General features: G+C 37.6%; 1 protein-coding gene across 1 annotated transcript in view; it reads left to right on the top strand.

Moving 5' to 3' along the window:
* Nucleotides 1-15,932, top strand: part of LOC110109295 (myosin-9) — a 33,491-nt gene extending 17,559 nt beyond the window's left edge. The window contains exons 24-37 of the mRNA XM_028699870.1: nt 11,877-11,988; nt 12,092-12,139; nt 12,208-12,288; nt 12,380-12,550; nt 12,758-12,913; nt 12,999-13,205; nt 13,292-13,423; nt 13,555-13,625; nt 13,708-13,807; nt 14,299-14,355; nt 14,610-14,666; nt 14,741-14,821; nt 14,907-14,989; nt 15,462-15,932. Of these exons, the coding sequence (XP_028555703.1) occupies nt 11,877-11,988; nt 12,092-12,139; nt 12,208-12,288; nt 12,380-12,550; nt 12,758-12,913; nt 12,999-13,205; nt 13,292-13,423; nt 13,555-13,625; nt 13,708-13,807; nt 14,299-14,355; nt 14,610-14,666; nt 14,741-14,821; nt 14,907-14,989; nt 15,462-15,585 (1,480 nt within the window). The 3' untranslated portion in view covers nt 15,586-15,932. The remainder of the gene's footprint in view (nt 1-11,876; nt 11,989-12,091; nt 12,140-12,207; nt 12,289-12,379; nt 12,551-12,757; nt 12,914-12,998; nt 13,206-13,291; nt 13,424-13,554; nt 13,626-13,707; nt 13,808-14,298; nt 14,356-14,609; nt 14,667-14,740; nt 14,822-14,906; nt 14,990-15,461) is intronic.
* The last annotated feature ends 378 nt before the right edge of the window (nt 15,933-16,310 follow it).

Genomic DNA, 16,310 nt, shown 5'->3' on the forward strand with positions numbered 1-16,310 from the left:
AAGAAATAAGGAGGAATTATCAGAGCTAGTGTCTTCCCAAATAAAATCACCTAACACAGCCAAGTTAGCACAACAATCTGGTAACTTATTACAACTTCTATCCACCCAATTAAATAAGAAATAATCAAACTTTTTAAGGAAAGAAAAGTCTTCATACCTATCATCATCAATCGGGAAAGGTATCTTCACTTTAGCTTTTAGATAGTCCATCACATTGATGTTATCCCCTTCAAGTATAATTCCTTTTGAATCCAACATCCAATCCTTGATGTTTTTGTTTAAATTTTGAAAAGCCAAAAGCTCCAAAGCTCCATTATCCCAATGAGTGCATTTGATTCCAAAAGCAAGGAGGAATCTACCTTTATGATCTCTGAAAACTCCACCAGTACCTGCTTCATTGGATCTCAATAAAGTTGCGTCTAAATTAACTTTAATCCACTCGGGGGGAGGGGGATGCCAAGAATTTGAGAAAGTTCTAAAAGATCGATTAGCACCCCAGTGATCCCAAATTGAACTAAACTTCAAAGCAATAGAAGAAGTGCTGATGGCATTAGATACAATAGATGAAATTCCAAATTCTTTCCCTTCATGAATCATTTTATTTCTACTCTTCCAAGAAAAGAAGGTTATTGTGCAATATAAATTTACAGCAAATAAATTTACCTTCAACATGTTTTTCATATACATCAAACAATCTGTCCAAGAGTTAAACAGTGGAAGAAAAAATCCCCATTTATTAGCCAAATCGATCGCCTCCTTTAGTTTGCCACAAGTTACTGCTATATGCTCTGAGTTCTCAACTTCATCACATACTCTAGGACAAATATTATCGATTGCCAATCTTCTGAATACCAGGAATTCTTTAGAAGGAATAGCATTTCTCCATAATCGCCACCAGAGCCATTCTACCCGTGGATTCAATTTAATTTTTTTGAACCAGCTCCACGAATCCAATGTAACATCTGATTTGGTTCTTGCTATTGCAGCAATCGTTTTGCCAGTAAACGATTTAACAAGCTCCATTTCATCATTTGGAAGTTCTGGGTACAGTTTAATCTGTACAATTATCTCCACCAACACTCTTCCAAAATATTTCAGCAATTCTATTTTAGAATAAAGTTTTCTAGATTTGGGAATTCACCTTCAACTGTAGCTATGAAAGTTGGCCATAATTCCAATCTTTTATCCAAAATCCAGCGGTCTTCAAGAATACTGATAGTATTACATGTAGCAATTTTGTATCTGATAACCGGGTTTAAAGCTTTAGCACCACTGATAAGGATTTTCCAAGAAGGAGAATTGAATCTTTTAATATCACCGTGAATAACATCTCTTCCATATTTTGCTGTCAACGATTTGTTGAGGATTGAATTTGGATTCTTGTAGTAATTCCACGTGAACTTAGCTTTAAGAGGTCCAACTGAATGAATTGCTGACAGAACACCTCTACCTCCAGATTGGTGGGACAACAGAGGTCATCCCAAGCAACATAGTGCATTCCAGGTTTGCCATCCTCTTTTCTCCAAAGATAATCTCTACATACTCTATCTAATTCCTTCAATATGCTTAAAGGGATTAAAGTATGAGTAGAAAAAAAATCTGGTATGGATAGAATAGCTGATTTGATGAGAGCCAACTTTCCTGGAGCTGATATGTACCTTCTTCCCCACACATTCAGTTTAGCTGAAACTTTCTCCAGTAAATGAAGGAAATCACTATGTTTTAATCTCCTTAGTGTCATTTTCACACCCAGGTATTGCAGCTCCTTTACTTCCTTGAAATTCAAGATTTTCCTGATCCGTCTTCTACAACTTCTGACCACTGAATTACCAAACAAAATGACAGATTTTGCCTTGTTTATATGCTAACCCGTCCAGCAGCAATATTTTTTAAGAATTTTTTGAATCTGCTTCACCTCATCAACCTTAGCTGCAGATAGAATTAGAACGTCATCCGCATACATAAGATGGCTTATCTTGGGAGCCAATGGAGCTAATCTAATTCCCAGATTTCTTCCATCTTATTCAAAGGCATTGGTAAGAAGTTGAGAGCATAAAATGAAGAGGTAGGGAGATAGAGGATAGCCCTGTCTAAAGCCGCTCTTCCCCTTAATCCACTCAGAACCAACTCCATTAATAATGATAGAGAAATAATGATCAATCACACATTCCATAAGAAGCTTTGAAAATCTCCAAGGAAAGCCAAAACAATGAAGAGTTTGTTTAAGTGTATCCCAAGCCATACTATCGTATGCTTGCTCCATATCAATTTTAATAGCAACAAACCCTGTTTTAGATTTTGAGATTCTGAATTTGTGAAAGATATCTTGAGCAAGAAGGATGTGATCAGATAATGTTCTGCCTTTGATGAATGCCGATTGAACATCCATCACCAAAGAGTTATTTACTTTCATCAATCTATTCAACAAGACTTTAGCAATAATCTTGTAAATAGACAAACAGAGACTAATTGATCTAAAACTGGAGGGAAGAAGAGGATTTCTCACTTTAGGAATAAGTACCACCAAAGTCTCTTTCCATTTAGAGCACATTTTGCCAGAAGTAAGGAAAAGTTGAATTGCTCTCCATACATCTCCTCCTATCAATTTCCAATAAGCTTTAATAAAAGAGAAAGAAATACCATCCTTATCAGGAGAGATGTTATTGCCAAGATCCGATACCACAGCTTCAATTTCTTCAAAACTAAATTCTTGATCAAGGAGTCTACATTCTTCACTGTTGAGCACTTTCGTTGGATTCGTCCATCCATTCAAATGGCAATCCCTATGTCTCCATTTTTTCCCAAAGTGATTGAAGAAAACATTTGTGATGGCCGAAGAATCTTCCACAAGATTTCCTTCCTCGTCTTTTATTTGCTTGATGATATTTCCATTTCTTCTTCCATTAGCAAAAGCATGGAAAAAATTTGAGTTTAAGTCTCCTTCCTTGATCCATTTCACCTTGGCTCTTTGTCTCCACCAAGTATTCAATCTGGCAAGTGTCACATTCAATTCATTGATTTTGTCCCTTAACACCCAAAGATCATCTACCGTGAAATTGTTGTTGTTGGCTTCCAGAATTTGCAATTCTTCAATTTCCTTTTTCAGATTATCCTTGAGCTCTAACAGATTTCTGTTTTTGGCTTTGCTCCAAAAGAATAAAGCTCTAAGGGATCTATAGAACTTTTTGTTGAGACCTTCCATAGTGTCACCACCCACCACCTTGCTCCAAGAGCTTTTAACAACAGTCGAGGATGCCGGATAAGAAAGTCATACATCTTCAAATCTCAAAAATTTACTATGAGCGGTAGCACCATCAATTACCTTTAAAACAATGGGACAATGATCTGAAGCAACCCTTGGTAAGTGTCTAACCGAGGCTAGGTGGACCATCTCCAAAGCTTTTGAATTGAGTAAGCATCTATCCAATCTTTCAAGGATTCTTGCATTGTCCTTCTTGTTGTTACACCAAGTAAACTTAGGACCTATGATCCCCACATCATGCAAATCATAGTTCATCATAAAGTTCTTCATTTCCATAGGCCCTTGGGAGAATATAAACTTCTTCCCACCTTTTTTCTCTTCTTGAGAAATTATACAATTGAAGTCACCCCCAACCACTAAAGGCAAATCAAAAGAAGAATGCCTTCCCACCATCTCCCAAAGCTTCATTCTTTTGAGAACATTATGACCGCCATAAACAGTGGATACAAACCACATTCCTTTATCACCAATATTCAGCTCCCCCACAACTCCTTGATCAGAGGCTTCCAATAGAGAAAAAGAAGCCACCTCCGTCTTCCAGATAACAAGAATTCCACATGACATTCCAGCCGAGGGAACCATAAAAAAATCCCATTCTACTCCCATAAATTTGTTGAATTCACTTCTACTAAGATTAGAAATCTTAGTTTCTACTATCCCCACAAAGAAAATGTCTCATTCCTTCACAAAGTCCTTCAAATATAAGGAGGCTTCTCTTTTGTTTGCCCCCCTACAGTTCCTAAAGGCTAAGGAACTCATCTATCCCCAAGAGAGGGAAGGACCCCCGCTCCTTTTCTACCCCTTCTTCATTCTAGAGTCTGTTTTCAAAGGTCCTAAAGACCTCAATTCCTTAAGTAATTTTGGTTTATTACCATCAGTGTCCTGATCAGATCCTCCTTGACATTTAACTGAGACATTATCATCAATTGGTTTCTTATCCACATTTTCTGGACCGACAACCCAACCTTCAGATTCAACAATTTGAACATCAGTCAGCTCCCCTTCCTCAATTTCAGCATCAGCAACATTTTCTTCAGATTTGTGGTCCTTGTTATCCTCATCTCCAAGAGAAGCCAGGATATTAAAACTGTTGTTTACCTTCATTACAGTCTCAAAAGAACTACCGTCTCTGTTCTTCTCCTTTGAAACAATTTGAGTAGAGTTTACTTCCATCATCGATTGTTCATGCGTGTTCTGATCAATCCTGACCTCAGCTAGATTTGCAGGCCTCTTCAATAACACTTCAACAGCTTTTTTTGGTATGGGGTTCACCTTCACAGTTTCTACTTTCTTGTAAACCTGTTTAGAACTCGGAACAGTTCCAGTTTTTATAGTTTTCACCACTTTTTGAGCTCCTTTGTTGAAAAAAATTGCTCTTCTCCTATTAACCAGCATCCAAGGACCATACATTCCTTCATCTGAATTAGGGATTATCTGATCATCCTCCTGAGCCTTTGAAGTAGAAGGATTCTTCTCTATCATTTTGACATTATCCATAGTCTTTTTAAGAACACAAGCCTTGTTAAGATGTCCCAGCTTCCCACAATTGAAACATAGGGTTGAAACTTTCTCGTATTCTACTTTTTGAAAGAACCGACCATGCAATCCTTCAACCCATACTCCCAATGGCAATTTCTTATCAAGTTCAATTCTCACACATACCCTTGCAAATTCCCTCCTCCCCCATTGGAACATGTCTCCATCAATGAGAACAGGGACTCCAATCAACGAAGCAATCCTTGCCACATTTACTTCATCCCAACAGTAAAGAGGTAGATTGGGTAATCTCACCCAAATGGGGGAAGACAAACCTTTCAAAAAAACAGTGGTGAATTTTGGGCTCCATTTGTCTATACCCACAATGTGACCCTTCACGAACCAAGGTCTACCTGATAGCACCTCCTCAACTGCTTGAGTAGTGAAGAAAGAGCATAAAAACCATCCCGAAGAACAGTAAGATGGAATTTTCCAAACTTATCCCATTGTCTTCGTAGTTCATCAGCTATTACTTGGAATGAATTGAATTCCCCAAAAACTTTGACCACCACAGATAATTCAAGTTTTTTTGAATTGATTTCCACATTTGGCTCAAATAACTTTACTGCCAGCCCATCTTCAGTCAAGGAATTCTCTATTTTTGACATATCGACCTTAATATAAGGTCTCTTATTCCATGGATTCTTCTGGGTATCTCCCCTCCTTGCTTCTTGAATTGTATTGGATCTTAGTGCATTTCCATCATTAGGCTCAGACGGGGCATTAACACAAACATCTGAATGCATATCCTTCTTAGATTGGACTGAAGTAGCTCCCTCCGTCATGACATCAGGTTTAGTGAAGAATCTTTTCACTAGTAATTTCATATTGGACGATGAAGATCCAATTTCAGTTGGCTTCTGCTCCACATCCTTCTTCGGAGAAACGTCCAGTACCAGTTTCTCTTTGCCCTTTCCTGTAACTGGAGGAGCAGAATTACGAACAAAATCCAAAGGTTCCTTTATGACAAGAGGTGCGTTAACTCAGTTCAGTCTTAGAAACTCCTCGTCCCATGATGCAGCAACAATGTTGGAGAAGGTGCGAGTCGACCTAGAAAGTGTAGTCGAGTCATTCCGGCCATCACCATCCGCCGGCGGACGGCCATCCATCTCGTGCGGAATTCCCGCCAACGGTTAAAACAGAGGAAATTTTGAAAAAGAACGTTCGAAAAAGGGGAGCCTCTCTCTCTCTAAAAACTCTAATATTTCAACAATTACAATGGACTAGCTTTGAGGTTTTCACTTAAGTTAAACATATGTAGGTCAAAATGTTAGAATGGTAGTAAAATTTCAAGCAAGACCAAAGAGAGATGAATAATAAATACATACAAATATCACAATTACAAAACACACATTCTATGTTGTTCAGCTAGATGTACCTTCATTCATGAATACTTATAGATCGAATAATCTATTAAGCTTCAAAAGGGGTATATGAAGAAATTACATTTTATTTCAATAAAGATAAAAAATACATATCTATGTTATCTAAGAGAGAATGCAGTCCTATGTTGTAAAGGTGAATGTTGGATGTAGAGAAGGAGATGATGTTCATGCTTGTACTACTCTCCTTTATTATTGTGGGAGTCTATCAAACACTTGTTCTTTTGATGGAATCAAAACTAGCACCTTCTTCTTGAAGAAATATAGTATCTCCCTCTTTCAAGTACTTGGTAAAACTTCACCCTTCTCTATAGGTTTGTACTCTCTCTTTCCTCTCTTCTCTTTTTCTCTCTATTTTCTTTTGAGTGGGGATGCTTTGTGTTTACTAATTTTGGGCCCGACAAATCAACCAATCTTGTTAGGGATCCTTGAGCAAATGGATTAAGGGTTTGAAGCATTAAATTAATCCTCTTCGAGCAAGAATTAAACTTTTACCATCCATTATGTCTACTTTATTTGGCTTCCCTTCCAAGGATTCAACCATCATGAATGGTAAAAGTTTAACAATGAAAAAATTTCAGGGGTTACAAGCCTCATATCACTTGAATGGAATAAACTATCTAAAGTGGTCCTAAAATATGAAGGCCTTTCTAAAAAAAAAAAATACAAATATCAATCAGCTTGTGGATCCTCAGTTTATAATTTGGGATAAAGCATATTTCATGATTATGACATGGTTGCAAAATAACATGGTGTCTGAAATCAATGGGTCATATATGTTCTTTTTTACTACAATAGAAGTTTCAGGACGTTGCAAAATATAAGTACTTAAAAATCAATGATGTTGCCCTCATATATGACATTAAAACTAGATTTCAACAACCAAAGGTAACTTTCTTGCTACTCAGTACTTTAATACAATAAAGGTTTAATGTCTTGAATAAGATTATTATTATTAAGATCTCAAGATAACATGTTATAATGATTTGGTAATCCTGAAATAATTTGTGGAAAGAAAGGGCATCTGAGTTTCTTGTAGGACTCAACAATGACTTTGAGCAATTTCATGTTCAAGTTGTAAACAGAGTAAACCTATTATCATTAAATGAGGTTTTTTCTTAAATAAGTCGAAGAAGGAAGAAGGATACTAATGCTAAATGCTATGATCTCTAAATATATTTGTCATAAAACCACAAAATCTTAAAATAAGAGGCCAATTGCTACATACACTTTTCATAAAGAATGATAAAATCTTTCTTGCAGAATCAATCTTGTTGAGTCCTAGAAAATTCATGGTGGTAAAGAGATATAAAGTTTTATGTCTTAGCTCTATACGAAGATCCAGCACACAAACAAATGAAAGATAGAAGCATAGCGTTCATAAGAGACGCCAAGATTTTTATGTGGAAAATCCTGAAAAAGGAAAAACCAGGGGGCCTAGCCCAGTTTGAATGAATTTACTAATATGTGAGTTGATTACAAATGAGTCCCTTTCTTAAGGGGAAGGCCTTGGCTCGATATAACCAATATACATCATATAGAGTGCATTATATGTTGGGAGGAAGAATCAGTGTAGATATGTTCGCTTGGTCGGTAGGACCATAGTCGGCGAGTGATGTAGCTTGGAAGGACCATAGTTGGGTGATGGTGGTCAGAATGACCATAATCAGACAATGGATGTCGAAAAGATCATAGTTGGCATGCAACGGAGGTCAAAAAGTCTGTTGTCAGGTGACGACGATTGAGGAGACTGTAGTCTGGAGATGGTATTTAAAGAGACCATAGTTGGTGGGTGACGGAGGTCGGAGAGACCGTAATCAAGCGACGAAGGTAAGAAAGATCTAGTCGGCGACGGTGATTAGGAAGAAATCCAGATTAATAAGTGGTCGAGCATAAGTCCGGTGATAGTTGGTGACCAGGCGACAGGTTCGAGGCAGGGCATAAATTTGGCTTCAATTGGTAGCCGAGCGAAAGTCTGGTGACAGTCTGTGGCCAGGCATAAATCTGACGTTAGTTGGTGGCCGAGCATAAATCCAGCATCAGTTGGTGGCCGGGCGGAAGTCCGACAATAATCGGTAGCCGGGCATAAGTCTAGCGACAATTGTTGGCCGGCTGAAAGTCCAGCGACAGTCGGTGACTCGGCATAAATCAGGTGTCCGTTAATGCTCCGGCGAGAGTTGGTGGCTGAGCGAAAGTCCGGCGAGAGTCGGTGGCCAGGTGGTGGTCGAAGAGGAACTTGGTACCAAGAGGTATCTCAAATTTGTCTTCCTCTCCGTTCTTCTTTTCTTCCTCCTCTGCTTGGTCCCTCTCAATGAAGAATAAGGGGTCTATTTATAGCTATTTTGGAGTAGCATGGCCAGTAAATTTGGAGAAGATTAAGGGCAAGTTGGGAGTGTTTCCAATGGACGACTGATATTAACTCCCTTGATCATGAACCGTTTATTGAGTATTTGAGTGTCTTAATAATGTTAGAATTTGGTAATCTTGGGCTTGTTGGATTCATCTCGTCGAGCTGCTCGATTCGACTATAAGCATGTCACATTTGGAAATTATTTGAATGTCTAATTTATAATTTGAACCTTCCAAATGCGTTTCGAGTCCTTGATTTGGACCTATTTGAGCTTGAATTGGATCAAATTTGGTGTTGTTGGGTTCGTCTTTTCGAGACGTTCGGTTCGATTGTAAGTTTGCTGAAATTAGAGTTCGGATGGTCCTGAATTTACTTTTGGAACTTTCCAATTCAACTTTGCCTCGAGTATGTGTTGAATCTTATACAAAACTAAAACGTTAAATTCTCTCTCTATTGTGGTAACTATTCTTGTACTCAACTGTAATAAAACTTCAAGCAATATCAAATAAAGTTGAAAAATAAATACACCATATATCATAACCATAAGACACACAACTTTATGCACTTTGAAGAGATCCACCTATGTCCAATATTGTACAAGTTCAAATAATCACTAAGCTTCAATAGAGGGTAATACATGATTATGCTTCATACAAATAAAGACAAATACACCACTTTATCTATGTCAATGATTGAGAGATTCAACCACCTACTACGAAGACGAATGTTTGACATGAAGTAGATGGTGTTGATGCTACTACTAATCTCCTTATTTATTGCAAGAGTTGAATCAAAAGCTCTTTCTTTTAATAGAATCGAAACTAGAAGCACATCATTCTTCTTAAAGAAGTAGATATCATTTCTATAAGCACTTGACAAACTCCTCCCTTCCCTCTAGGTTGGCAACTCCCTTTCCCTCTCTCCCCCTCTTTTTTCTATTTACTAGTGATTATAGATGCATTGCAACCATTTATGTTTCGGATGAAATTTTTAGAAGGCAAATTAGATTGTAGATATGATATTACCAAAAGATTTGGCCTCATTTTGCGAGGACTTTATGATCAGATTCCATATTTCTTAGAAGCGTAAGCCCCTATGATTAATTACCCCTCCCAATGATGTGAGAGAACTTTCGATTAAGACTTGTTGTTAGGAGGTAAATGCTTAGCATATAATAGTATAGAATTTTTAATTTTAGGATTGAGTAAAATCTAGCGCCTTTTTGCTTAAAGTGGATGGTAGGGAGAATGATGGCAGATTCGATCAAGGTTGCATATGCCAATTCTACGACCAAACTCATCCAAACTGTCTTTCACATAAAAAAAACTAAATTGATTGAAACAAGCACCCCATGCTTGGTACCAACAACTTTCCACTTCCTCCTTGTCTTGTATTCATCAACTCCAATGCTTATGCCTTCCTCTTCATTTGCTCTCATCAACAATAAAAATATACCTCCTTATCTATGTTGATGAATCTTTTTTATCTGCAGTGATGATAAACTTCTTTGATAGTGTGCCACTCAATTGAATTCAACATTTTATATAAATGATCTAAGAGAAGTCTCCTACTTTGTGAGTGTCAAATTCATCCTCTCCAAACAAGGTATTCTTCCTTCACAACATAAGCACATCCATAATCTCCTTGGATGCACAAAAATGGTCAATTCCAAAGATCTCACTACTCCCATGTTACCAAGTCAAGTATCTAAAATTCTTGATGGTGTCTCTCTCATTAATTCCCGAGGTTTGGCCTATTATTGGTGGCCTTCAATATTTCTCTTTGAGCCAACTAAACATCCCATCAACAAGCTCTTTTAATACATGCATCAACCAACCTCTAATCATTGGACCAGATGAATTTTATGTTATCTATGCGCTATATTACAACATCAGCTCTTTCTTCATCAGTGCTCCCCCTCTCATTTTATAGATTCCCAGATGTGGATTGGGTTAGAAATATTACTAATCAGATATACACAAGTGTATATATTGTGCTTCTCAATAGGGGTGTCAATTTTTGACACGACACGAAACACGACCAGAACCCGACCAGGAAAAATCCGGGTTCGGGTCAACCCAAACCCGAAACGGAACGGGTCGGGTTCGGGTTCATGAAATCAACCCGTTTTAAAAATCGGGTCGGGTTCGGGTTGACCCGCCAACCCGAAATTGACCTGAAAGTGACACGAAAACTCTTTTTTGACCCGAAAACCCGAGATTGACCCGATTTTGACCCGAAAACCAGAGATTGACCCGAAAATTAGCAATTTTGGGTCAATTCCGGGTCATTCGTGTCGGGTCGGGTTGACCCAGACCCGAATCGGGTCGGGTTCGGGTCCAGAAACCTGACCCGTTTTTAAAAACGGGTCGGGTTCGGGTTGACCCGAACAGTGCCGGGTCAGTTTCGGGTTCGACCCGAACCCGACCCGTTGACCCGAATTGACACCCCTACTTCTCAACCACAATTTTATCTCCAAGATATTTTAAAAATAGCATACAGTAGCTAGCTCTTCGGCGGAGGCCGAATACCATGCAATTTCCTTCCTCACCATTCAAATCACTTGGGTGTAATCTTTATTTCATGAACATATCATTCATCTTCCTTATACACCTACAATTTATTGTTTACAATATTGAAGCAACCTACTTATGTGCAAATCTGATTTTTCACTCCATTATGAAACATATTGCTCTGGATTTTCACTTGAATCAAGAAAATTCCCAAGTGGCACTCTCCAAATATTCATGTTCCATCTGCCAGCCAACTTTTTCATGCCCTCACAAAACTTCTATATCCGGCAACAACTTGAACAACTACTTGTCAAGATTGATCTCCTCTCCAAGAACTCCATCTTGAGGGAGCCTATTAGAGAAAACTTATAAAAGCCTTGTTTACAATTCTGTAGTTTTGCTATTTCCCATTCTATATTAGGAATGCAATTAGAGTAGGTATTAATATATGCTTTAATACACCTTATTATTTGTCACTAATGTAATTATATTAGCACTCCTACATAAGAATAAACCATAATGAATATTTCATTCCTCTCCGCATCAATTCTATTATCTCTACAACACTTGAATATCTTTCTGGTAACTTATTTTTTTAATATTTTCCCATAGTTGCTGAAATTTTTGTTGTGATTTTTTATGCATACAGTGATCATTGATAATGGTTATTTTACTTGTTCAGCAGCATGCAATTTTCACTGTATGTTTTAAGAACGTTAGTAGCTTTCCGCAAAGTAGCTATGAATGCCATTTTTTGCCTAGTATTTTAAGAAATGGTTGTCGTCTTTAAATCAGCTTTTTTGCTACTGATTATGCCATTTTTTTAAAACCAGGCTAGAGGAAAAGCTGTCAAATCTAGAATCTGAAAATCAGGTTCTTCGTCAGCAGGCTGTGTCCATGGCTCCTAACAAATTTTTGTCAGGACGTTCTAGATCGATTGTACATGTCTGTCTAGACTCTAGCATTGCACTCTATTCTATTTGTTGATTGAAAATTTCATATTTCGTGACCATTCTTAATAATGTGCATATTTCTGTTGATCAAACAGAGGAGTTCGGATAGCGGACATAACAATGTTGATCCAAAGTCTTCTGCAGTAAGATTTGAGCTTCCTTGCTTTTCTTGCAAGTTTACGATATTGTCTGACCATGTATTTTATTTTAGGATATTCATTCCTCCTCTTCTGTAAAGGAACTTTCCGAGTTAGAGGACAAACCACAGAGATCTCTAAATGAGAAGCAACAGGTGAACTTGGTTAACTTTTTCATCTGTTATTTTCCAGCTTATGTTGGCCTACCAAATCTCTTTTATGATATTTATTGGAAATTTTTTTCAGGAGAACCAGGAGCTTTTAATCAGGTGTATTGCACAGCACCTGGGATTTGCAGGGAGCAGGCCTGTTGCAGCATGTATCATATACAAATGTCTTCTCCAGTGGAGATCATTTGAAGTTGAGCGAACTAGTGTTTTTGATCGAATTATTCAGACAATTGGGCATGCTATTGAGGTTTGATGGCTTACAGTATGATGTAGGCTTCGTTTGGGATGGCTTTCTTACTGCTTCTTAAAGCAACTTTTTAGTATAAAAGTTTTATTTGTTGTACTAGAAAGCTGCTTTAAGAAGCAGTAAAAAAATCATCCCAAATGAAGCCTTATTTTAGGAATGGTAATCAGCTTATTGGTCTTAATTTTTTTTACTTATTTAACTTTGAAGACCCAAGAAGACAATGATGTGTTAGCTTATTGGCTTTCCAATGCCTCAACATTGCTATTACTATTACAACGGACTTTAAAGGCAAGTGGTGCAGCTGGGATGGCTCCACAGCGCAGTCGATCTTCATCAGCTAGTTTATTTGGGAGGATGGCTCAAGTATGATTTAGCATTACTTATGTGCTTAAGGACTCCTCTGCTTTCTCTACACTTATTATGCATTATTTTATTTTATGTTGTGTAGAGTTTCAGGGGAACTCCTCAGGGAGTGAACCTTTCTTTTGCCAATGGCGGCTTAGTTGGTGGAGTTGATACTTTGCGGCAAGTGGAAGCCAAATATCCTGCTCTGCTATTCAAACAACAACTTACAGCATATGTGGAGAAAATTTATGGAATGATTCGGGATAATTTGAAAAAGGATATCTCTCCCTTGCTTGGCTTGTGCATTCAGGTACTCATTCCCAGTAGTTTAAATATAACGATAAGATTTTCTTGCTATTTAGATATTTGGTGTTTTCAATCAAATTAATAATGCAGGCACCGAGAACATCAAGAGCAAGTCTAATCAAAGGTGCTATACGTCCACAAGGACTATCAACCCCAATTGCTCATTGGCAAGGGATTGTAAGGAGTCTTTGGAGTTTCTTGAATACATTAAAAGGAAACCATGTTAGTATAATACTTTTCTCATTACACAATTAGCATATTCATATTTAGCCTTCCCATAATAACATCAATATTTTGTTTCATGCTGGTCATAATCTCGAAAGCTGTACTGAATTTTTTTCTGCTTTGCTCAGGTTCCCCCGTTTTTAGTTAGAAAGGTGTTCACACAGATATTTTCCTTCATCAACGTGCAGCTATTTAATAGGTTATGAGTTCTCCAATTTTTTGAATGCGTTGCCGCATGTATGAAGAGTTTAATGACAGTATTGATCTCTCTTTTGATGCAGCCTTCTGCTGAGGAGAGAGTGCTGCTCATTCAGTAATGGAGAATATGTTAAAGCAGGACTTGCTGAACTAGAACATTGGTGCTATAAAGCTACTGATGAGGTATTTTCACATGCTGATTTATCTCATACATATCTCTCAAAGGATATAGAAATTGGATTTCGCTAACAAGGTCAATTGAAGTTGGCCTGCAATTTTAACCAGACTGCCATTGTTTATTCCCTTTTTCATTGATGAATTATCAGCTTACCCACCACCGAGGCTTAGGGTGGTTGGTGGGCGAGCACGGTTGGGAACCCCCCATCCCGGTTCGAATCCCCTCTACTACGGCCTCGCCTCTTCAGTGGGGCAAAGTAAGTGTGGGTCCGATGCCGGTGGGTGGCCTCGCTAGGTTCCGCCAAGGGATTAGTTACGCCGCCAAGCGCTCCCTTTGGAGTGGCAGCGGGTAGATAACCCCATTCCCAAAAAAAAAAAATGTCAGCTTAATTGTTCTTCTTAATTTGTTCTTTTTATTACTTCTTTAAATGCTTTTTTAGTACTATCAAGATTTGTTAAAGATTACATATATCTATTAATTACTTCTGAAATTGTAGTATGCAGGCTCAGCCTGGGATGAATTGAAGCATATCAGACAGGCCATTGGATTCCTGGTAACGATTCATTTCCTTTTTGTATTATGTTATGCATTATATGAAAACTAGTAGCAGCTTAATTGATTCACAAAACTCTTCTTTATTGCTCCTTTTATTCATTTTCTATGGTGGATGTGGTTTTTGTTGGTGCTAACCATACAATCAATTGAAAATCATCCTGATACTGATGACCAATCTTGAAAATTAGTTGAAAAAGATAAATTTCTTCACTAAAACCTGGTACATGAATTCTCTTACTTCCCACTGTACAGGTAATTCATCAAAAACCTAAGAAGACATTGGATGAAATAAGCCATGATCTTTGCCCAGTAAGTAAATCTTTTTAATGATTTTCCTTCACTAGTGTTTTCTTAAAATTCAACCAGCTATCGTATGCCCACAGGTGCTCAGCATACAGCAACTATATCGGATCAGTACAATGTACTGGGATGATAAATATGGCACGCATAGTGTGTCCCCAGATGTAAGTTGGAGATTGAACAGTTATCACTTGGATTTTTCTTGCAAATCTAACAAGTTCAAATCTGTGGGTTGGGATTTCACATCAGGTTATATCAAATATGAGGGTATTGATGACAGAAGACTCCAATAATGCTGTCAGCAACTCATTCTTGCTAGATGATGATTCCAGGTTATATATTTCTCCTTATTACCTACCAGGGGCGGAACCCCCTTAGGGTCAGGGGGGGCAATTGCCCCCCTTAAAAAAAAAAAAAAATCTTTATTATATAGTTCTTTAGATATTTTAGTCTTTATTATGAGGTTTTTAGGCAATCCCCCCCCCCCTCTAAATCTTTTAAAAAACTATGATTTTTAGGCAATTGCCCCCAACAAATAATAAAGAGCATTCATCATTTTATTTATTAATTTGAATTCCAAAAGTATCCTTAATTTGTTCCGGTGGCGCTGCCCCCAGAAACCCCCGCAGGTCAAACCCTGTCAAGGGGCACTGCCCCCTTGCTCCCCGACAGTTACTTTTAAGTTTGCCCCTCATGAAAATTAAGATTGGTTCCGCCCCTGTTACCTAACTCCCATGCCATAATCCATCCTTTGAACCTTGGATGATTCTCTTGATTTCTTACTTTGGTGTACTAACTATACAGCATTCCATTTTCGGTGGATGACATATCAAAATCAATGGAACAGATTGAAATTTCCGACATCGAACCGCCGCTACTCATTCGGGAAAATTCAGGCTTCATGTTCTTGTTGCCGCGTTCTGATTGACTTCCGAAGGTCCCCTTTTGTTGGCCTTTGGATCTCTTCCTATCATAGATTTAGGCAGATTGGCAATAGGTTGTAAAGTGCTATTCTTCAAGTACAGAATGCAAAGCAGTAATAAGGTTTTCTACAATTATTTGATTAAAAGCTCTGCTAGAACTTGAAACTTCAGAGTGGAAGATAAAACGAACTTTGTAAGTATGCTAATTTATTCCCTTGCTGCACGCATGTTTTTAGTATACATGCAGGCTAGTAGGATGGTTTCTTTGTTTTAAAGTCATTCTTTTCACGTTTATTTAGCTTACATTTATCAAATAAGGTTCATATTTCAACTAGAAATTGAAATTCTTTAGTCAAATGTTTATCCACGAGGATTATTATGTTAATTCAGCTGCCACCATAATGGATTCCCATTGTCATCTGGAGGATCATCATCGATTTTTCATCTCTTTTTTATTTCTACCAAGTCTTTATGAGGCGTACTCTTTTTATTTTTTTAAAAAAAAGTCAAACGTTTTATTAATACAACATTGAAGGTTAATGAATTAACACAACTCATCTTTATCTGGTGTTCGATAGTTTTGACTATTAACTAAGAGATCTTGAATTCGAAGCTTGTATATGTGATGTATTTGTGAATTTGCTTTAATTGATCTAAATATCTCTAGAAAAAAAATCTAATTAAATTTTATATTTTATTCTATTATAAAAATTTCAAATGACATTTAAAT

This window comes from Dendrobium catenatum, unplaced genomic scaffold (genome assembly GCF_001605985.2).
Source record: "Dendrobium catenatum unplaced genomic scaffold, ASM160598v2 fragScaff_scaffold_1400, whole genome shotgun sequence".
Classification (NCBI taxonomy): Eukaryota; Viridiplantae; Streptophyta; class Magnoliopsida; order Asparagales; family Orchidaceae; genus Dendrobium; species Dendrobium catenatum.